The 23,969-nt window shown below is 44.2% G+C and overlaps 1 protein-coding gene across 1 annotated transcript in view; it reads left to right on the top strand.

Moving 5' to 3' along the window:
• The window catches only part of cemip2 (cell migration inducing hyaluronidase 2), a 28,466-nt gene extending 10,517 nt beyond the window's left edge, over positions 1 to 17,949 (top strand). Inside the window, exons 6-24 of the mRNA XM_031570260.2 lie at positions 48 to 236; positions 864 to 1,033; positions 1,722 to 1,934; positions 2,328 to 2,533; positions 3,672 to 3,741; positions 5,430 to 5,558; positions 6,170 to 6,258; positions 7,486 to 7,617; positions 7,862 to 7,897; positions 8,295 to 8,450; positions 9,276 to 9,453; positions 11,575 to 11,790; positions 12,261 to 12,472; positions 13,211 to 13,393; positions 13,846 to 14,065; positions 14,284 to 14,385; positions 14,855 to 15,000; positions 15,941 to 16,047; positions 16,140 to 17,949. Of these exons, the coding sequence (XP_031426120.1) occupies positions 48 to 236; positions 864 to 1,033; positions 1,722 to 1,934; positions 2,328 to 2,533; positions 3,672 to 3,741; positions 5,430 to 5,558; positions 6,170 to 6,258; positions 7,486 to 7,617; positions 7,862 to 7,897; positions 8,295 to 8,450; positions 9,276 to 9,453; positions 11,575 to 11,790; positions 12,261 to 12,472; positions 13,211 to 13,393; positions 13,846 to 14,065; positions 14,284 to 14,385; positions 14,855 to 15,000; positions 15,941 to 16,047; positions 16,140 to 16,339 (2,954 nt within the window). The 3' untranslated portion in view covers positions 16,340 to 17,949. The remainder of the gene's footprint in view (positions 1 to 47; positions 237 to 863; positions 1,034 to 1,721; positions 1,935 to 2,327; positions 2,534 to 3,671; positions 3,742 to 5,429; positions 5,559 to 6,169; positions 6,259 to 7,485; positions 7,618 to 7,861; positions 7,898 to 8,294; positions 8,451 to 9,275; positions 9,454 to 11,574; positions 11,791 to 12,260; positions 12,473 to 13,210; positions 13,394 to 13,845; positions 14,066 to 14,283; positions 14,386 to 14,854; positions 15,001 to 15,940; positions 16,048 to 16,139) is intronic.
• The last annotated feature ends 6,020 nt before the right edge of the window (positions 17,950 to 23,969 follow it).

The following is a 23,969-nucleotide window of genomic DNA, read 5'->3' on the forward strand; positions in this document are numbered from 1 at the left end:
TTCTCTCTCTCTCTCTCTCTCTCTCTCTTTCTCTCCCTGCTCTCCAGGGTTTCCCATATCTGGCTTCCAGGTGGATGCGGTGGACCAGGTGGTGCTGAACCTGCAGGACGACGTGAGCAGCTGGCGGCCGGGGGAGCGTGTGGTGGTGGCCAGCACAGACTACTCCATGCACCAGGCCGAGGAGTTCACCCTGCTCCCCTGCCCACACTGCACCAGGAAGCAGGTCAGGGTACAAGGTGAGCACGTCGCTGGGACTGCATGACTAATGGCCCAAGCTTCCTGTCCATCTGTTTGACCTTGGTCACTAGCTACCGGTCACTCTGGAACAGTCAGGACCGGCGGACGCTTAGCATCTTAGTCCTTTTAAGCAGAAGTGAGTCTGTTTTGCAGTGTCACCACAGAAAGGGATATTCTCGGTTAGTTGTGAGGTTCTTAATTGACCGGCTCTGGATGAATAAATCATCTATACATGTGTGTCACAATTAATTATGACCTGTATTCAGTGGCGATCTATCCTATATATGAGCTTATTTGTGTAGCTAGCAAGACAGAATAAAGGTTAGGCAATGTGAAAAATGGACCTCCACCAATGAAATGAAAAGAAGTGACTTTGTCCAGTTGTCTGGAAGGGTAGCTCACCTCCTGCTTGGCCTCTCTTTATTCTCCTCTCTTTCACGTCTTACTTCTTCTTCTTGTACTGCATCCAAGCCATGGCAGATCAAAGCGAACCCAACCCAATACAGATTTTGTGTGTTTGTGCAATCCTCGGTGGAGGACAGCAGAAATGTCTGTTATCATGAGCCCAGCAGGCTGGGGGAGAGAGACGGGCCTAATCTGGCTGTTTGTCCTTGATACCCACCCAGGGAAGCCCCAGTTCACCCACGTTGGGGAGGTCCTGGACGGGGTGGACATGCGGGCGGAGGTGGCCCTCCTCTCCCGGAATATCCTCATCCACGGAGAGATGGAAAATTCCTGCTATGGAAAGAACTGGTGCCAGTTCTTCAACCACGACACATTCGGGGGACACATCAAGGTGTGTGTGTGTGTGTGTGTGTGTGTGTGTGTGTGTGTGTGTGTGTGTGTGTGTGTGTGTGTGTGTGTGTGTGTGTGTGTGTGTGTGTGTGTGTGTGTGTGTGTGTGTGTGTGTGTGTGTGTGTGTGTGTGTGTGTGTGTGTGTGTGTGTGTGAATGGGTAAGTGGTATGCTCCAGAATCACTCCCAATGTCCATTGAACTGGATGCATGTCTTTATCCTGTTCTCCTGTGTTAGTAAGCCCTCATAATATTTTTACCACATGCAGTGGATGGATGTATTAATGAATTCCATTAACAGGGCTTTCGGGCATTCAGTCTAAAGCTGAACTCTCTCGCCACATGTTTTCCAGGGTTTATCAAGCAATATTAGTAAATACTGCTTGTAAATAATAGGAAGCAGACACTGATTAAAGGCAGTGGCACTCTGGTCAGTCTAGTTATTGGTCGTGTTTGTGCATGTTGTTGTTTGTGCATGACTTCAGTTCATATTAAATACGATTTTATTACATTTGGTGTTTCTTTCTCCTTTCATCTCACTCTTTCTGTGTTTTCTCGTTGCTTTCATTCTATTGTTCTATTTCTCTTTCTGTTTCACTCTATATACGTTTCTCTCTCTCTCTTCTCTCTCTCTCTCTTCTCTCTTCTCTCTCTTCTCTCTCTTCTCTCTTCTCTCTCTATCTTGTCACAGATCCTGGGCAACTTCTCCTCTGTGCATGTGTCCCAAGTGGAGCTGAAGCACATGGGCCAGCAGCAGCAGCAGGGCAGCTACCCGCTGCACTTCCACCGCTGCGGAGACGTGGACCAGCGAGGAGGCTACTCGTCCCCCACCTACGTGGACGCCCTGTCCATCCATCACTCCTTCTCCCGCTGCGTGACCGTCCACGCCACCAATGGCCTCCTGGTACGGAGTAGAGTAGGGTGGTCCGGGTTCCACATTATATTAAGTTTCCTCATTACAATATACTTAGGTTTGTAGTCAATAATACTCATGTGATTCATGTGAAGTGTATATTATTGCATGTTACTTATCCTATTATCCTAACCTAAAACTTAATCCTTACCCTAACCCCAAGTATATCTTGTCATTAAATACTCTAATTCAAAAGTACATTCAACTTATTTATTAGTTAACCATTTAGTGCATTATACCAAAGCATAATGAAGGGGGTCTGGGGGCTGCTGTGGGAAATAAGCTGATTGATTGAGCGATATTCCACATTCCTCCGATTAGCCCTGTTCCGTTTCCCCTCGCATGGCCCAAGCAAACCGGAATGATTTGTGTTTCCTTCCCCAGATAAAACACACGGTCGGCTATGACACACTTGGACACTGTTTTTTCCTGGAGGACGGGATCGAGCAGCGGAACACATTCTTCCACAACCTGGGCTTGCTAACCCGGCCGGGCACCATCCTGCCCACGGACAGGAACGACACCATGTGCCAGTCCATCCTAGACAAAGTCTACAAGAACTACGTCCCCACACCAGCCACAGAGTGCAAGTAAGGATCCTGACACATGTTGCCCAAGCAAGCAGATATGCCAGCGAGGCTAGAGGGTTTGTTGCAAAAGAGTCTCACAGCAGTTACCTAAGTGCATTAGAGCTGTTACGCTATTACAGAGCTATTAGAGCTATTACATTAGCGAATGAATGTGAGAATGAGGAACATACCAAGGGGTACTGTAAAATGGTCAACTTTTTTTATTTTCAATATGGAGCCTGATATCAGCGTGTGTAAATAATGCATACATCTGTGCTTCCATTTCCACACAGTGTGCATGCACTGTTTGGTTATCTTCATTTCACTCTGTGTGCTCATGTCCCGTCACTGCTGTGTGTGCACCTAGAGACACAGACAGGTCTGTCTGTCCTCTCCTGTCCATTCCCAGAGACACAGACAGGCCTGTCTTCTGTCCTCTCCTGTCCATTCCCTACTCTCTCCCTCCCTCATGTGAGTGGAGAGATAACATGACACAAGACTGAGGCCTCATTTCCTCCCATACAACCAGAGGGGTCCCCCACTCAGCCTTGGAATAACACACACTTCCCTACACACACACCTCCCTACACACACACACACACACACACACACACACACACACACACACACACACAGAGAGACATACACACACAGAGAGACATATACACACACACACACAGACACAGAGACACACACACACACACACACACACCAAACCCGCTACCCCGTCTCTCTGAACTGAATGTGCTGTGTGTGCGGGGAGAGTTTTTTTTTTTTTTTTTTTTAGGGGTGGGGAGTGGGGGTGGCAGGGTGGATTAGGAGTGTTTTTGGAGGGGCCCCTGTGCTTATGTATTGATCAGTGCTCTTCTGTAACGGGGATCAGTGGGGGTTAAACGGGATCAGGGGAGAGCATCTGATTTGTCACACTAACCTTGTCTTAATTAGATACACACAAGAGCCATAGCGGAGTGGGGACATCTAAGACCATTCTGTCTTTCTTGTTCTAATGATGAAGTTATTTGGTGGCACAGGCAGGGCTGGGGTTGTGAGTGCAGGGCTCACTATGTGTACATGCATCATGGTATAATGTGTGTCTTTCATTGTGTGTGTGTGTGTGTGTGTGTGTGTGTGTGTGCGTGTGTGTGTGTGTCTTTTAAAGGGCTGTGTCTACATTCTGGATTGCCAACCCCAATAATAACCTAATAAGCAATGCTGCTGCCGGCTCGCAGGTAGTACTCAACTTGAGTGTCTCTCTCCCTTTGCAAATTTGGTGAACTTGCCCTACTTCAATATCATTTATTTAGTTTAGTGATGCCTCAACCGAAAGGACATAACGGTATAAGTGTATTACATTGACAGACTATCCTAAACACTGTAATCATGTGTGTGTGTGAGTGGGACAAGAAATGAGTAGTTTCCCAGCATGCTATCTTCTGATATAATAAGTTACCCCGTGGTATATACTGATTTGATACTATTTGTCTGCTTTGTGAATATTGAGATATATTTTGTAAATGAGATGTACAGTACTTTGTAGGAAGGCATGTAGGCTATAATGTACATACTATATATGTACATATATATATTAGTGCTGTCAGTTAAACGCGTTATTAACGGCGTTAACGCAAACCCATTTTAACGGCGTAAATTTTTTTATCGCGAGATTAACGCGAGATTTATTATTATAATTTTTTTTTTTAGATTAACGTTCCTTTTGGCCTCGCAAACTGTGTAGGCTAACGTTACGGTTTGAGTGAATGGTGAGCGCGATACGGCGAAATGGATGATAAAAAGCTTCTGAATGGAAAGTTTACTTTTAAAAGTTTTGTTGTGCAAAAGAAGCGAGCTTCACTGTTGTCTGAAAATGTCAACAGGCAGCTGGCTGAAAGCAAAGAAGTAGTAGGCTTACCTGTTATTGGTAACCTAACTGTTACAGTTCATTGTTTCTGAAATAAGAGGCCTGACTGCTATGTTCCCAGCAAACTTGAAAAAAAGAAAATATTAAGCCATGGTTTAACTGCACTATAGGCTGAGTCCTTGTTTACCTGAAATATGCACTTTATAATTTTATTTTGTACCGCCCTGTTTGGCAATTTTGGTTTTCAATAAAATAAAACATTTGCATAAAGCAAGCCAATCCCCTTTTCCATGTTGATAAGGGCATTAAAATAAAAATAAAATGATGGAAAAAATAAATAAATGAAGGGACATTTATAATAGATAAAAATGTGCGATTAATCGCGATTCATTTTGAGTTAACTATGACATAATGCGATTAATCGCGATTAAATATTTTAATCGTTTGACAGGACTAATATATATATATATATATACACACAATGTTTATATGTATATGACTCTGTGCCCTTAGAAGGGGAATTGTTCATGTGAGTTTGAAATTACTTAATAATCTCTGGATAACAAGGGAGATTATTGCCTCTTCGTTCCAATTTTATTTAATTTCATCGGGCATTGTAATATATACAAATATTCTTGGTATTGCAAAGTTTATTAAGAGGTTACTTTATTAAATGAGCTGAGTCTATCTGGTGGCTGATCCCATGTGTTTTGTAAACAGAAGAGGTTGCCAGTATCTCATCCATACTTTATTAAACAGAAGCGGTTGCCAGTATCTCATCCATACTTTATTAAATTCTGACGAGAGGACCCCGCTGCAGTGGCACAAGCTTGAACCCTGTCTTGCGCAGCTTATCCATAACTCACCTGGCATGAAGTTGTACGTTTTAATGTATGCTTGTAGCTCAGATGGTATCAGTTACCCAAAGGTCATGGGTTTAGTTCCTGAGTAAGATGAGGAGTTGTATGAACATACTAAGAGTTTCTGCGTTTATGCTAAAAACCCTCTTCCTCACCCTCTGTGTGTGTGTCTGTGTGTCTGTGTGTATATGTGTCTCAGGATGCAGGGATCTGGTACATATTTCACAGCATGTCCACAGGCGACTCTCACGGACTGGTACCAGAGACAAGGGCTGAGCTCACTCCCCTCGGAATCTTCTACAACAACCGCGTTCACTCCAACTTTAAGGTCTGCCAGTGTGTACCAGCCTGCTGCGTACAGCAGTCAATGTTTTCCACATTCATTCACACTGTAGTAAACAGTTGTTGTCATTATTTTATAGCTACATAGTCTACTCTGCTATGCTATGCTATGTCATGTCCTATTAGGAATATGGCAAAGGCTATAGGGTGTTGCTTATATTCTAATATGGTCTCGTGATGATTCGTTTACAAGCTAGGAGCTCCTCATATTACTTCTCATGTCCATTGTTTCTCAGAATGGCTTAGGGGTGCATATGGTTGTATCTCTCTCTCTCTCTCGCTCTCTCACACACACACACACACACACACACACACACTCACTTACTTTCACAATGGCAAGTATCCTTGACAATAGCTTTTGTTTGTCACTGGAACTAAATAGCAGGAGCAGATTTATGAAGAGACGCCTCTAGGACCATTGTCTTATCTGAATAGCAGTGAGAAGAGGGTTAGAGAGAGTACACAATGTATCAGTGTTGTCTCCCTCTCCCTCTCCCTCTCCTTCTCCTTCTCCCTCTCCCTCTCCTTGCTCTTGATCCCTCTCTTTCTCATTCTCTTATTCTCTCTTTCTCTCTCTCTCTGTCTCCTCTGCTTCAGGCTGGACTCTTCATTGATAAGGGGGTGAAGACCACCAATGCGAGTAAGGCTGACCCCCGGGAGTACCTGTGCCTGGACAATAACGCCAGGTGAGGTGGAGGATCCTCATGTCCAGCGCTGTTGCCGGATTGGCCCATGTTATTTCAGACGGCTTTGGACCACTCCCTTAGCTCACCTACATAAACATGGCTGTCCTTGACAGATTTCCTTTATAATGCAATTTCTTATTGGGAATTTTCTTTTGGCTGGAAAACCAGAATGAAAATCTGCTGGGATTGTTTAGGCACTGGTGAATATTTCACATGACGTGGAATGTGGCACTCGAGAGCAAAAACAAGACCCTCTAGGAATGACTGACACAGATTTCAGTACCGGATCATGTAGGGACTGTGTATTTTTAAACAGATCTCCCTCACACGCGGCAGCTACAGCAGACAGCGAGAGGGCTCGTGTCCACAACTGGCTTTTATTACCGTCTCGTCACCTGCCAAATGGAGCTGGGACTGGCGGTGGTGGCCGTTGGTGGCGGCGGTGGCGACGGTGGTGGTGGCAAGCCGCCCCTCGACCCCCCGCCCCACAGGCACACACGCTCACAAACACACTGTGTGTGTTGTTGGACTATTAGCTCCCTGTGTGTAACCCTATCCAGCCCCTGTTTCCAGAGGGGGAACTGCTCAGTGGGCCGCATACACACACACATACACACACACACACTTAAGACACTGGAGGGTCTCCACATGCCGCATGTCTGCTGTGAAAGCGGGCCAAGAGCAGATTGAGTTTCAGATGTAGGGCTTCTCAGTGGAGGGACATGAAACATTGCCACAGCTGGAAAGGAGCTCAGGCCTCCCGCTGTGTGTGTGTGTGTGTGTGTGTGTGTGTTCGACTGTGTGTGTGTGTGTGTGTGTGTGTGTGTGTGTTCGACTGTGTGTGTGTGTTCGACTGTGTGTGTGTTTGACTGTGTGTTCAAGTGTCTGTGTGTGTGTGTGTGTGTGTGTGTATCATGGACAGAAAGAGAAATAGAAAGAAAGGAGAGAAATAGACTGACAGAGAACAAAGGAGACGGGGAGAGATTTGGAGTTGGGATGCCATGAATACTGACTTGTAGTAGATCAGTGTTGTTTTTATGTGTGTGAATGTGAGACCAAAATGTCCAGTGTTAAATATCTGTTCCCAAGAATAAGTGTTCATGCATGTGTAGGCATAATGTATGTGTCAGAGTCTGTGCCAGAGGTCCCTCCCTCATCCCAAGTCCCATCAGGGAGTCTATATATTTCACACCCATCATTATTTCCATCTTTAATGTCCCATCCCAGGTTCCGCCCGCACAAGGACGCGGACCCGACGCGGCCTCGTGTGGCAGCACTGATCGACACCCTCATCTCCTACAAGAACAACGACCTCGGGGCGTGGATCCGGGGCGGTGACATCATCATACAGAACTCCTGGTAAGTCACTGATGAATCAGCTTCTCTGAATAATGATCAGCCTGACGGGTCATGACTGCCATATGCACTTTACTGTACTGCCCTGTCCTGTGGGAAACCAGGTTACAGAACCAAATGCTGCAGGGTTTCATTTTACTTTTACATTTACTTTCAGATATTAAAGCTCCGAAACACCAGTAAATAAGACACTGTTGTCATTGTTGGCAGGAAACTGGTAGATTGATTTCTTTTTTCTTTTTTTCAGTTTCGCTGACAATGGAGTTGGGTTGTCGTTTGCCAGGTAAGAGTTGGTCTGTGTTACGAGACAATCGTTTCTGCTTCTCTCTAATAGCTGTGCTCCTCTGGTCAACATGTGCAGCAGCCGCTATCTTCCATTCACATTGTGACTAGGATTTACCAGCAGAAAGAGTGTGAGCCCTTTAGAGCGGGAATTTGAGTGTGTTTGGCAACAGGTCGGCGGAGAGATGACTCAGATCTGACCTGCTGTCTGCACGCTGCCTCTCACACTCACACTACAGGAATGTTGGAAAGCTGGAAAGGAAAAAAATGGGGCATTATTTAGTTTTGTTCACTTGAAATGTAATGATTTTTACACTGACGTACGTAAATTTACCTGGATGTATTGATATATTAATGTTTTTAAATACTCGCTAACTTGCTTCCCATCTGTTTTACAGTGATGGCAGCTACCCCAAGGACGAGGGCTCTAGTCAGGAGGTGTCCCAGTCGCTGTTCGTGGGTGAGAGCAGGAACCACGGTTCCAACGGCGGCCAGAACAAATACTGGGGAGTCAGTGGGGTGGACGGCAAGAATAGGACGCTACCCAGAAACAAGTAAGAAAAGAATAGGATGCTAACCAGAAACAAGTAAGAAAAGAATAGGATGCTAACCAGAAACAAGTAAGAAAAAAATAAATTACACTAGAACACTAAACCATTAATAAACAAATACAGGGACACTTGATTGACAGGAAGCTTCAGCAAAGCTGGCCAGACTTGGAAGTTTCTTTCCTGGCAGAGTTAGCAAATAGACAGGAAACAGACTAATGTCTCAGTGCCTCTGGAGATTCTGTTGATGAGAAGTGATCACCGCGATCCTCTGGAACGACACAGACACACCCTCTTGTGTCCTGTTTATATATATAAGTCCCCTTGGACCAGATCATGCGTCCTGAGAGCTGTTCAGTCCTTTTCAAGTCCAAAAGACCTCCGCGGCAGGGACAGTAAATCTTGGGATCTTGCTTGTAGCGAAGTACATCTCACTCCCCATGCTCATTTTGAATAGGGTGGGTTTCCCCATGAATCATTCCACCACGAGTATTGCCAGAACTCTTCGTCTCGACGATGTCTGACCACAACCCCACTGGGATGCTTGGCGTGGCTAGTCGACACATTTCACTCTGACTTGTGATGATGTGATGCACAACACTGAGACATTCGACTGTATATCATTTCTGAAAGTCACAGACCAATGAGATTCTGGGTGTAGAGAGAGATAAAGGTAGAGGCGTCTCAGTTAATTCCCCACAGGAGAGTAAAATGCAGAGAGAGACACTAATATGCTGTAATATATTCTCAATGCTATACAGGGAGGGCAAAGAGCAGCAGCTTGCTATCGCTGTGATTATAGTATCTAACATGTGCTCTGTCTTCTTCCAGGACATTCCCCATCCGAGGCTTTCAGATCTACGACGGGCCGATGCGGCTGACGGAGAGCACGTTCCGGAGCTACACCCCGACGGCGGATCGCTTCACCAGCGCCGTGGGCTTCAACCTGAAGAACACCTGGCAGCTCACACCTCGCAACAACCTCTCCTCCCTCAGCTTCTCCTCCTCTGTAAGCTACAGCAACAACCTCTCCTCCCTCAGCTTCTCCTCCTCTGTAAGCTCTCCTCCCTCAGCTTCTCCTCCTCTGTAAGCTCTCCTCCCTCAGCTTCTCCTCCTCTGTAAGCTACAGCAACAACCTCTCCTCCCTCAGCTTCTCCTCCTCTGTAAGCTACAGCAACAACCTCTCCTCCCTCAGCTTCTCCTCCTCTGTAAGCTACAGCAACAACCTCTCCTCCCTCAGCTTCTCCTCCTCTGTAAGCTCTCCTCCCTCAGCTTCTATTATTTGTACCTCAGGGTCGAGTTGGTATTTTCCATCGCTCATCCATAACAACATTGTATCCAGAGCCACAGTGGATATAGTGTTCACGCCTCTGGCACAGCTCAGCAAAGGTGGACATAGAGGAGGCACCAACACTAGGCACCATTACCGCCTTATTTGACGCGGTGCTGCTTAAGGTTTCTTCCTGATTAACAGGGAGTTTTTCCTTGCCCCTGTTGCTGTTGTGCTTGCTCTAAGGGGGTTCAGGCCCTGGGCTCTGTAAAGTGCCTTGAGACAATTGTATTGTTTGGCACTAAATAAATAAGATTGAGTTGAATTGAATTTCAGAAGTTCACAGGCTGAGAACTGAAGGGCCTTCATGATGAGCCACACACAAACTCTGTGACACAAACTGATGTCGACAGAAACTGATCCTGACAGAAACAGCACCAGTCACAGTCAGTCCGATGTGTCAGTGAAGGGAGATGCACAAGCACAGCCTCAGCCTGGCAGTCAACCTCACAGCCTCAGCAATCCATGGCTAGGATGAGGGAGTCCAGTATTGTCAGACAGAGCAATCCAGGTCATTTATGTTTCGTTGTTGACAGGTTGTTAGCTCGATAGGCATGCTGGCCAGGGGTTAGCTCTTCTGCCCAATGGTCTCAGGTATGATAACGTAGCCAAATTAACCATAGGAATATTCTATTATTAAGACAGAGGAAAAGTACTGAAAACAATGGGTATGTATGGTGATTAAACGTATCTACACTATTAAATACAAGAGTAGAACTAAAATTGACATTAAATTGTGAATATGGTAAAAAAAAACATGCCAGTATCATGCAAATGAACTCACCATTACTAGGCGAGTGAAGACCGGCTTAATGATTTAATGGTAAATAAGTGTGATTTTACCTCCACCCCTAGTGCCAAGTGGTGTCCATTTCTCTGGAGCTGATTTACATTAGCAAAGTAGCTGTCAGTGGTTTACTCCCCAAGGAAAGCATTTGGATGAACAGTTGTTAATCTCCTGCATTTCCTTTGCACTGTAACATGACTTCACTGAATCTGGGGTGATTCTTTCCACTGTAGTGGAGGTCTAACAAGGGAAAGAATTGTGTTAGGAATTAAACAAACTAAAAAAAGTAGCTGAAAATGAAATAGTCTGGGATTGTTTTGTGCTTAACGTGGCTGTCTGCCAACGGATGCCCCAAAAAAACGTCCTAGACGTCCGAGATGCACTAGTCCAAGTTGGGTTCAGCTCTCTTGCACTGGGTGCCTTATGGGACCTCAACACAGGATGGCTCTTTGACCTAGCCCTCTGAGAAGGGGGGTCTTTGTCAGCTGAGTCACTCTGGGTTTCATTAACTATTATACCACATAAAGGAGCCTTTGTGAGCCAGGGAGATACTGTAGTCACGAATCACGGGGAGCTCACGAGAGACGTGCCTGAATCAGCTCTACCCACTGCAAAAGTACACTTTTCTCCTCATTTATTGCTCATTTAACTCCAGTCATGATTCTTGGCGCTGGCCCACTCCCTTGGCTCCTTGTGGCATCTTGACAGCTCCCCGTGGGGGCTTGTTGACGCAAGACTTTGTTTACAATGGTGGCAGGAAGCTGCAGCTTCAGTTTATTGCAGATATTTCCTCTACTTTTAACATTGGCCGTTGGGGGCTTATTTGAATATATAAAGACGGTGAGATCAGCCACTAGCTGTTGCAAAAGAGAATGGGCTCTTGTGCTGCCTGGGGAAGAGTCAGTGCAGTGATTTACACAATAATGACAGGGCACCTGGTGAAATGACCTCTGTGAATCGTAAAACTGGGTTTAGCAGCATCATTTTGACAGAACAGGGGCCTGTCTCCACAGGTGAAGCTGCCGGTGTTCTTTGGAAAGCCAGGCCAGTGGTTTGAGGAGAACGACCTGGACGGGGACAAGAACTCCATCTTCCATGACCTAGACGGCACTGTGAGCGGCTATCCGGACACGTACGTAGGGAGGGTGGACAACTTCCTCATCCAGCACCCCGGCTGTGTGAACACCAGCCAGTGGAATGGGGTGGTGTGCAGTGGCCGCTACTCCCAGGTAAACTGTCCATGTTCATCCTCATCCATAGTTTTTGGATTTTTAGCACTTTGTTTGAACATGTTACAGAGGTCTCTGAATCACTGAACTAAAAGAAAAACAGCCAATTAAAGGTACAGTCCATTCTGTATGTGCTCTCAAAAACCTCTGGTGTTCGTACACAGTCCTGGCTCTGTAAATGGGAAGTGACTCGGACCAAGCCATACACTATTCCAGCCAATGTTGCTTCAATAGCACAGAAGGGAGGGGTGTAATTTGATTGGCTGTTGAGCTCAACTATCAACAACCTCTGGCCAATATGGCGGACTGCACCTGATGGGGTCTGCCAGACTGTTTGTGTTCTTGTAACACTTACGTTATCATGTCAAGAGCAAGGATTCTTGCACTAACAAAATGTCTGTCTTTATGTGCTGCTTTTGAGGAAGAGTAGGAGATAAATGAGTAAATGTAAATATAAACACATCACACAGGTGTATGTGAAGACTCAGGGGGCTTCCAACCTCATGCTTTCCATCAGCCGTGATGAGTACCCAGACCGACCCATGGTGCTGCGTGGCATCAACAGCCAGGGGGCGTCGTCTCAGCAGTACCAGCCCATCCTCATGATGTCCAAGAGCTACACACTCCACTGGAACGGAGCTGCGCCCAGAGAGATTGTCCTGTCACTCATTAACTTTGACAAGTAAGTCAGGCCCATGGCTGGTGGGTTAACTAAACCGTAGTAATATAGAAATATGATTTTTTTATGTATTATTAATTTGTATTATTATTAATGAATTCATGAATTAAATTATATTAATACTAGTGGTTGTAGTAGCAATAGTTGTATTTTATAGTTGTTATTTTGGTAGTAGGAGAAACTAATAGGAGAAGCTGGTGAAAGGATCAGGTATTTAGCAGACCCTTTTATCCAAAGCGACTTACACAACCAGGAGACAAACCCGGGTCAACCGCTCACAAAGCGATGACCACTGCACCACCACACCATGAATAAAGTGAATCATTAATTATTAAGAGTATTAAGGGAGCATTGCTTTTGGTACTGCTATGATAAGTGAAGCAATAGCAGGATTAGTGTGAGAGTTGAAGTTATCAAAGGTAATGGTAAAGATAATCTTCCCTCCTACAAGTTAAAAAAAAAAAAAAAAAACTTTAAGATGCTGGATCCAAAAGGAACCACCACCAGATATAGATAGAATCAGACAGCCTTTGCACAAACATTTATTTACCTGTCTCTTAGCAACACAGGGCGTCTTTCAGCACTTGGGAGTGTTGTGGCACCCAACACACTGAGAGAAGCTGGGGTCTCTTGTGAGACAAATTAATGAGTACAGCAGTAGGTCAAGCTTTGGGCTCAGGTCTAGCTTTACAAATAAGAAGCAACAAATACAAACCGACACCCTTCTCTTCGTTTTCTCAGGGACGACTGGGCACTACTGGGCCTTTGCTTCCCGACTGACACCACCTTCCAGGTCATGTCCGACATCAATGACCGCCAGAGCAACACCTTCATTGAAATGGAGGACTACGGGCCTGTGAGCTCGCTAGCTGAGCTGAAGAAACGGATGCTGGAGAGGAAGTACTTTTTTGACCGCTCTGTCGGGTAAGAAATAGAAAAAAACACAGTTGTATATCTCCTGTCTCTGCAGTTAGTATACATTAGTCTGTGCAGTTAATATACATCAGTCTGTGCAGTTAGTATACATTAGTCTGTGCAGTTAATATAAATCAGTCTGTGCAGTTAGTATACATTAGTCTGTGCAGTTAATATAAATCAGTCTGTGCAGTTAATATAAATCAGTCTGTGCAGTTAGTATACATTAGTCTGTGCAGTTAATATAAATCAGTCTGTGCAGTTAGTAAACATCAGTCTGTGCAGTTAATATAAATCAGTCTGTGCAGTTAATATAAATCAGTCTGTGCAGTTAATATAAATCAGTCTGTGCAGTTAATATAAATCAGTCTGTGCAGTTAGTAAACATCAGTCTGTGGACAGACGCGTCTGGCTGATTGAGCTTGACTGACACCATGTCTGCTCTCTGCCTCCCTCCTCAGGCTGTTGTGGCTGTATCTGCGCGCACGGCACAGCCGCGAGGGCCACAGCTACTGCTCCGCCAGGGGCTGCGAGCGGGTGAAGATCACAGCCAACACCTCCTCCAAGCAGACGGGCGACTGCACGGCCAAAGCCTACCCCAAGTACCGCCAGACGCCCGCAGCTGTGGTGCCTATGCCAGTGCCCAGCGCAAAGCCCTGCGAGCAGTGCGGAGCCTCAAAAGTAAACAAACAAACAAACAAACAGCATCATGTCCTTTGGCTTATGTCTCTGACAAGATGTACTCCGAGAGACATATTGCTTGTCATCATGTAAAGTGACAAACATCTGCAAGCTGTTCAATGTTTGAGAAAGCTCAGTTTTGTTTGTCATGTGGTATTTAGAAGTTATTAATTAGATTAATACGATTTAGTAATCAACTTTGGTTTAAATCTTCTCAGCGGGTCTTCTCCAGCGATCCTTGGAACTCCTACCTCCAGACTGAGATCAAGTCCTTGAGCAGCAAAGAGGAGCAGAATGGAGACATGCAGTCCCACATCACTGTGAGTTCACCTTATTATACAGTACATTATTTAGCTGATGCCTTTACATGCCTTCATGGGTGTTGGAGGTGCAGTTGTTAGCGTTGCTGCCTTGTAAACGGTTGATCTTATCAAAAGCAGAGGGGGAGCAGTTATGATGCAGTTGCTGGTAGTATATGAACCACAGTACACTGGGCAGATAACCCATGTTTGTCAGACAGTCTTTTTCAAGTGTTTAGAAATCTGCTCAAACCACATGTTTTCCCTTACAAATTGTTGTCTTATTGCTTTATTCATTTTTTAACCAAACAATTACTATATGGTTGTCAGTTTGGGCCCAACAACGCAGTCGTCAATGTCTTACACACGTCTATACAAATGTGTGTTTGAAATTCACAGAGTCTCATTTGAGATCCACAGCGTGTGCGTGTGCGTGTCAAAAAAAATTAAATGTTTGTTTTCCTTCTCCACATCTTGGTTCTGCCTGTAGGTGAACGGGAAAAGGTTTCCTCTCACTCAGCCTGGCTTCCGTCTGGTCGCTGTGGATGCCTGCTCTGGCCAAGTCACAAAGAGTCCATTGTTTCCAAAGCTGGATTCCAAAATGGAACAGTATTTGAAAACTGGAATTCCAGCTAGGTGAGGAGGTTTGGGGTTTGGAGCGCAAGGCTTGGGGTGGTGAACTGAGGGGTGGGGTGGGGCGGGATGGTGTTGGTTGGCCAGGGTGGGTGAGGGGGAAGCTGATGTTGGGGTGGAATGAAGAAAAGTCAGGACTGAAAGAGGCAGGGCAGGGTTTCTGGGGTTACCCAGGGGTTTAAACCAATCTCTGCCCTGCCAAATGGGTTGACCGCGTGGAAGGTCCCTTACTATCCCCTCCTACAGCTGCCTAACTCCACAACTATATTCTGCTCTTGATTGTAGATTTACTCTTTATTGAGGTCCTTGGGTTCGGAGGTGAATTAGACTGGGATAATGACTAATGAAATGGTTTTTTTTGTGCTCTAAAAACACACCCCACCAGTTCTCTGTGAATTTGTTCCAAGAACCATACTGGACCATTTTTTCATACTTCATCCTGTGTTTGAAGCGCACCTCAGGCTTAGTCACGCATTCATTTTTTAATGTGTTTAAGCAATTTCAGTGAAATATGAATTTAAGATATACTCAAGATTACTGTTATCGGGGGACATAACATGCAACAAAGAAACATCATAATAGCAGGTGTAACAGCAGCTATGAACTGAAACATTTTAAACATTAAATGTCCTTTTTTTGCATAATATATACATCTAGTTAGACCAGCCACCGGACCTTATTATCCAAATGCAATTTCATCGGGGGGACATTTAATCCAGTTCTCATTTCCTTTCATAAACTTCTTGTTGATTGATTGATTTTTGTGTTGTAGTTGCGTGGATGGGTGGATTTATTATTATTATCGAAACCTTTTAACGGTGTGTGTGTGTGTGTGCGTGTGTGTGTGAGGTTGTGTGTGTGTCTGTGTGTCTGTGTGTGCGTGTGTGAGGTTGTGTTGGTGTTTGAGGTGATTGTGTAATTTATTTCCACTGGTTTGCATTAGGTCAATAGTCCTCATTGGAACAAGAGGCCAACCTGGGGGAATTGCTGACCTCGCACAATACCTGGTTCCACTTGGAGCGGCCAAGGTAGCAGACCTTCAAAATAAAGGTCAGTCTTTGTCCTCTGTGTAATCAAAGGCAGCTTCTCTTCCTTTGTATCAGAAACAGGAGATGGTAATGACGACTCTCCTCTCTCCACAGTCAGCCTGGCTTTCTTCGGGCTCCGGGGAGGCAGCTCCCACCCTCCCGGGGTCACCCTCCTGTCCGCCCAGGGTGAGGAGAGCCTGGGGGTCCAGGAGCGCTACCTCCCCCTGGGTCTGGAGGAGTATGGGTGTACACAGGAAGGTCCACCCAAACGCAAAGACCTGGACCTCCTGAAGAAAGCTCTGAACCAAAAGTGAACCATCTCTAAATGTGAACGAACCTGCGCGCAAAAAAAAACCCAGACTGGATGAATGAATGAATGAATGAATGGATGAATGTGAATTCCTGAGCTTAATTTATTTGTCAGAAAGAACTATGTTTACCACATTTTAAGGGTATTTTTAATTGTGTGTTTTTGATTATGGGAGTGGGTTGCGTATGTGTGTTTTGTGTGTGTGTGTTAGTGTGTGTGGCCGTGAGCTTCACGGTATAGAGCAATGCACTTTTTTCTCTTCTTAAAAAACAAAAACAAAAAAACAGCCGATACCTTCAAACAGTAGTACCAAGAGCCAAAAGTACAGTCAGATTGAAATGTTAAACAAGAAATACAAAACAAAAGCCAAACACAAACACTGAAATCTCTTTCATCTGTATGCAACAGCCAAAGCTAACAGGAAAGCGTGTCTCTCTCTCTCTCCTCTTTAAAGCCATCACTGGTGATGGTATCTTTGTGTCTCATCCATGTTTAATTACATCTAAACATATATTTTTATGTCACTGGGAGGAGGAGAGAGTGAAGAATGATCCATATGCTCCCTGTATGTTTGTGTGCGTATTTATTACACCTCTCCCTCCCATCTCTCTCCCTCCCTCCATCTCTCTCCCTCCCTTCCTCCATCTCTCCTCCTACCCTCCAACTCTCTCTCTCTCTTCCTACCCTCTCTCTCTCTTTCTCTCCCCCCCTCGCTCAGCTCAGTGTTTGCTCTAGGGGAATGTTTTTGTGTCCATAATTTCAGTGCTGCTGATCGGCACCGGGGGAGAGAGCCGTATAGCCATGTCCCAGCTCTCCTTCAGTGTGCTGAATGTGTTCCTATCCGACTCCCCTTGTTTTTGTATGAGACGTTTATAATATGTTTGTCAGATACAGATTCTATTTGTTCACAGTGGAAGATTGTTTTTTTTTCTCGTGGCAGCCTGGCTGTGTGTGCAATGCAGGTGTGTTTATTTGGTGACTGGATGAGTAGCCACTGAAACAACCCTCCCCCCCTCCTCCCAACCCTAGCCCATCCCCACCCCCCAACCCTAGCCCATCCCCACCTTAACTACCCTCAGGTGGGTGTGAGTTGTCAGGACATAAGACACCAAAGTTGCGTCTTTGTTTGGAAGTTGAACGTACGTTGCCAGGTTGGACTGGTTTCCATCGGTTGTGCCCCCAGTTGAGCTGTCACACACTGATAAAAACCCAAAGCTCTTTGCTATGAAAACCAAGCTCGATAAAAATCAACCAACATGGAGGATCTGCCTCATGCTGTATCAGAAGGGTGTGCTTGTATGCCTATAAGCAAAGAGAATTAGAGGTGACAGACCTGCTTCTTAACCACTGCACTGTAGTTTCAAAGGACATGCATATTATGTTGGAATTTGTTAAGTAATGGTTTGGAGAGGTCATTGTGTCTGTGGTGGTAAATCTAGCTAGTTGTTGTAACTGGTATGGTTCTTTAAGTGCCTTTGCTTCATACGTTTTTTATGCTGGCAAAGTGTTGAATCACTTGCAGTGTGTCTGTTTCATAACCAGTTTTTTTCAACCACAGTGTTTCTCTTCAATGGCAAACATTTATACTTTATTGTAATAAAATAATTGTGTTTATTTTTGTGTCTGCAACAATCTGAGCCAAGAACAGCAGTGTCGTATGCAGTTTGTATGATGGCACACTGGACAGATGAAGGGTATTGACGGATGTAAGACTTCAGATGCATAGTGCTGTGTATAACAGTGTGTAACAACCACCACTAGAGGGCAGAGAGGGCCTGCACTGCCGCCAAACCTCTCTCCAAGTAGAGAGTGGATCAAAACCGCACAGCTCCATGATCCACTATACACAGAGCCATAAACATCAGGAGCCACAGCAAGGAACTACTAAAGAGCACTACAAGACTACCAAGGGGACAAAATATGCATTAGACAAATGGCTACATTCATGGGTCACTCATCTTGGGTAAATGCAAGGATACATTCCTAGATACATACCAAATTATGGAGGTAGCTTCTGAGTGAGTAGAAAGTCAGAAATTCTGCTATATGCTTTTCTGTAAGGAAGCCTAACGAATAATTGAAATAAGGTTGGAAATTTTTTTTGGGATGTGAACTCATGACACTGATTTGATTTTAAATCAATTCACTTTTGTTTATTTGTATAGCGACATTCCCTCAAAGTGCTTTATAGAGCCCATGACCTGAACCCCACAAGGCTACGGTGGCAAGGAAAAACTCCTTTTGAACAGGAAGGGGCCTTAAGCAGAACTGAAGACTTCAAACATGCCTTACCTGTGAGCCATGTAAGCCAGACACCCACAATTTCCCGTCAAGCAAAAACTACATTCCTACCACAATATACCAAGCACCAGCAAACATGTCACTTCTCACATGGCAAAATGTTCCTATGATAAGCATTCTTACTAAAAACGCTATATATCACATGCAGCTAAGATTACAAGGCCCTCTGGACTATATCCTATATCCTTTCTTTTTCCACTTGTCGTGGCTAATTCTAAGTATTTTACTATTTTCACAATCAGAAACTCAAACCCAGGACGTGTGGTTCCAACAGATTTACTGTAGTAATTTACGCCACAATAAAGAGATGTATACCGGAAAAAAATCTGCCAGATACACTCGCGCCAACATATTGAAACCTATAATTAGCACCTCCCATCTGTGTTTTGCTTGGTTGACCTCCTTGACCAATGAAACATCGGAATTTTTCCAATCAGAAGGCTTATCCTGTACCTAATGACCCCCCATTATTTCCCTTAGGTCAACTGAGGCTACGCCCTCTTATTTGAAATCTCAACCTTCGTCTAAATGTAACCCAAATCTAAACTTTACACTAATTCAACGGGTATCTGGTAAATCCATTCCTTACTCATATAAAAAATATCCCACATATTCTAAAGGCAAGGCTTGGTAATTAGCCCACATGGTTTATACCTCAAATGTACCTAATTTAGACACTTATGTGAAAAACAATATGTATAGGCTGTATTGTATGCAACTGGCATTTAATCAGTCAATATTTGGCAGAGGTTGGACCGAGATGTTACATTTTAAGAAAAAAGCCTGTTTGCTATCTTTTGGCATCTGAAGACTGGTGTGAAATCATCTCATGTCTGGCAGCTGATAAATTATTCATCTCAGGTGTTGACGACAATCTAGTGTAATGGGATTTCCTTCATATTTCTTAAACAGGAGTAGAAGCCAGTGGATTTTGATCACAGGGAATGCAATCATATCGAGATCACAGGCACAATGAACAAACAAGCGATTGCTTGCCATCTCCAGCATCGCTGAGAAAAAAAAGAATTACCCAAACTTCACAGTTTTCTGTAATAACGTAACTATTATTCCTGCTGTAAACACAAAAAATGTGTATTTTAGAAGACGTTTTGTAAATATGAAAACATTTTACCTCACAGTCTTGACTCATTGCCAGTTGTTCAGTCATGAACATGAGAGAAAAAGACATATCACGTAACACGACTTGCCTGCATTCAGTGCAATTTCAGATATCAGGCAAGGCACGTGCCTTAGGGCCACAAAAATGTTCGCAAATATCAAGGTGTGCTACTGTAAAGGAACGTAGGAATGCAGAATTTTTACTTCTCCCATGAATCGACATTCTCGGTTGTTGTCTCAGGTGCAGTGTGATCTCTTCCTGCTTTACGTACAAGGATCCATGATGCTGGCATGACCAAGCTACCGGTGACAGTTCTGTTAGGATGAGGTTAGAGGCTTGTGAATAATTAAGTGAGTAGGAAAACAACAGGGGTGCGTTGCCATGGTGCCAACCTCCCCACAGAGGGGCGCTTGGTGGGGTAATGTAAATGTCGCCCCAGTCGAATGTCAGATAGGCTTTTCTCCCTCATTTCCACGAAGTGAAGCACCCTGTTATGAACATACGTCTTTTACATAAACACAAGGCATGTTTAAAGGCAATGTTCACAATAATCCAATACACGTTCTGTTCCTTTAAAGGTCCACTTCAATGATTCTGGCAAAAGCTCTGTGCTCCTATAACATGTTGAGTGGCTGGAATAGTGTATGGCTCGGTCTGAGACACTTTGTTTCCCATTCAAAGAGCCAGCACTGTGTAGGCCTACAAACACCAGAGGTTTTTGAGCACACACACACACAGAGCATGGACAGTAAGAGGACCGCGAGGGACAAAAAAAGTCTTCTGGATTAGTCACAGACTGCACCGACGGCTTTTAGGTGGTGTTGTGGTTCACTGTTAGCACGCACACACAGAAGAGCCCCCTACTGTTTTTTAGTCCTTCTTCATCCAGATATACCCTACTGAATGCTCTGAGATCCCAGGGAGTCTCCCTGCCAATGCCTGAGATAACACTTGAAAATAAATTTGTAACTGGTCTCGGGGATTTAACCCGAGATGCTGGATCTGGGGAACCAGCGCTTAGGCCAGTGTGCTAATGAGAGGACCCAGTTGCAGGATGTTGAAAAGGATTGTTTATTACAAAACAGCGGTAATCCAAAACACAGGAGAGCAGTGGAAAATCCAAAAACAGAGAAGATATGAATCCAGGGCAAAAGGCCATAAACTAAAGAAGCTACTAAAAGTGTCGCTATCAGCAGAACTACGCCCTAGCAGCGAGAGGCGATGCTTGAGAGCAACGCGACAAAAAGCAGTACGAGAACTGCACAGTGAACAAACCTTGAACTCGCGCTAGGCATAGTGAGGAAAACACTAACGACCCGATGAGGACCACAGAGATTAGCCAGGTATTTATACCCTGGCTAATAGAGGGAAGTGACAATCACAAAAACGCAAGACAGGTGAGAGCACACAATGGGGAACAGGTGAGAACACAAATCACAATGGGGAACAGGTGAGGGCACACAAAGACAACAAAGGCACATGTGGACACAAATGAGTTCATGATGTCCTTTGGCCACCAGAGGCCGCCAATGTGCCAAATGGTTGCCCGAAGTCGTGACAGTACTACTGGAAGGAAATTATTTTTATCCTTTTAGTCAGCAATCAAAAATGAAAGTGGCAATGATTTGAAACGCTTATTAAAAGAAAACAACCACCTAACATTCATGATAAGAATATATGCAGGCATGACTAAATGATTACATGTACATTTACTAACTTTTATCCAAAGTGGCTTACAAGTGAGAAACACACGTTTCAGAACAGTAGGAGAACTTGTAGTAAGCACATACTCTATTTATCTATTCAATAAGAGAATGATTCAGGAAAACAAGTAAAGAAGTGTACAGTAAGTGTGAGTTAGGCATGTCATGCATGTTACAAGCGTTAGGAGAGGAGGTCCTGTCAGATGACATGAGTCTTCTACAAATTCTTGAAGATACAGGGACGCCCCTATTCTGAGAGAATTTGGTAGGTTGTTCCACCATCGGGGAACCACAAACGAGAACAGTCTGGACTGCTATTGCCTTGTGTGTAGGGATGGCAATGCCCGATGCCACAAGCTTGTATGATTAGGTGATTGCATATCTTAGACAAGTCAGTACCTTTGAAGTGATGCCTTATATCTTAGACTAGTCAGTACCTTTGAAGTGTCTTAATTGCATACAGGACTAGATCATACAAAACCTGTGACAGCCACCATGCAGCATATTGTGTTTTATGTGAATTAGGTCTACAAACATCTGCTATCTTAATGCCTCTCCTTTACACATGCATGCACACACACACACACACACACACAAACACACACATGCACATGCACACGCACACACACACACACACACACACACACACACACACACACACACACACACACACACACACACACACACACACACTTACAGAAAGAACAAGAGGGACAGAGACAAACAAATGCACACTCAATTACCCTTTAACATCAAATACCTCTCCACTATCCTCTCCCCATTAGCTGCAACATTAACCTTATCTACCGGTGTCTCTATGTGTGTGTGTGTGTGTGTGTGTTTTGGGGGAGGTGCATATGTTGCAGCGTGTGCGCATACATATAACCAGACAAACGGCATACCAGTGTGCCATTTGACACCGCTTAAAATGAGAGAATGAGGAGGAGTAAGTGAAAAAAGAAAGTTTCCATTCTGTTACCTGGCAACAATAGTCTAAAAAGTTTATTGTAAAAGTATTGATCTGGCGGAAGGGTTTCCATCCCATAGAGAAAAACCATCATGTGTCATGATACTTTTTCAAACAAACTCAAACCATAAAAGCTAACTAGGTAACACTGATTTACTGAAGCCTACTACCACTGCACACGCGATATACTGTCCCTTAAGGAGATTTTATCACGTTGATAAAATCTAGACAGTATGCCAGCTAGCCATTGCCTTTTGTCATATATTGAGATGGCTACATACTTGATAGGCTGGCACTGGGGACTAATGGGCCATCTCCATTTTTTAGCTGTGTCTAAAGTCTCCCTCCACCTGTCCACACAATGTTGCACTGTAGATAAAATTGCTTTTCTCGCTATCTCTGAAACATGCATAGAGGGAAATGACAATTAAAAGATCAAAATTACTTGACAAAACCAGAGAAACCCCAGACTCAAAGTGAGGCACAAACTGGCTGTTTAGTGGCAAGAAACTCACCTCAACTCATGTATAATTATGTCGGCAAGATAATTCAACTTTGTAGGAGGAGACTTGTGAGCATAGGCGGAGATCCCGGCGACACGTCCCCCCCTACCATAAAGTTGTCCCCCCCAACAATCATTGAAAACTAAAAAAAATTGGATTTTTTTTTTTAAATAAAAATACGACGACACAAGCGGTGCTAATTATAGACGTAAAAATAATGTGTTTTTTAAGTGTTGAAAAATCATGTTCCCCCTATTCCTCAAAGTGGTTTGGTTCACATGCTGTTTCCAACGGGCAGGGCTACCTGCAGCTCCGTGTTTCAGTTAATCAGCCCAGTAGCCTACACGGTCAGATTGTCAGACTGTTTCCTCCTCTGTCCCCTGTCGCTGCCGCTATGATACACGATATGTAAAGAAATTTACCTCATTCTCGAACGCAGTAAGAACATGTAAAGAAGAAGTTTTTTTCTAAACTCCATTTACGAAGTTCCAATCGATATGCACAAGTATACATAAGCTTATTAATGGATTGGCATGACAACGTGAACGTTTGCCGATAACACACGCATGCCGGTAATTAACACAGTTAAGATAGCTAGCTAGACAGTCTAGGACACTGTCCTGTCAGGGCAGGTTCATGCTAGTTAATAAACGTAGGTCTACATCTCAGTGCCTCTCCAGATTTGTTAAATTATCTGAAGTTAAATTAATGTCATCTTTTTCTGCGGTCCATGAACTATGCTGGTATTGTAATATGGAGTGACAGTGTCGTAGGAGGTAGAGAAGTAGTATTGTAATCAAAAGGTTGCTAGTTCGATTCCCTGTTGAGCTGTTTTATAACTTATTTTGAGCATCAAGTTCTCTTGAACTTTGGACATTATTTGTCTGTGAATAGATATTTCGTGTTAGTACATTTAATTTTGTTTAGATAATTCTAAAATGACTTCGAATTTCTGTTTGTAAATGTGATAAGAGAATTCGGTATTTAGCAGTTTATGCTAGCTCTCGTGAAAGCAATTTTTTCATGTCCCCCCCCCCGGA

The sequence above is a fragment of the Clupea harengus genome, chromosome 7 (genome assembly GCF_900700415.2).
Source record: "Clupea harengus chromosome 7, Ch_v2.0.2, whole genome shotgun sequence".
NCBI classification, from domain to species: domain Eukaryota; kingdom Metazoa; phylum Chordata; class Actinopteri; order Clupeiformes; family Clupeidae; genus Clupea; species Clupea harengus.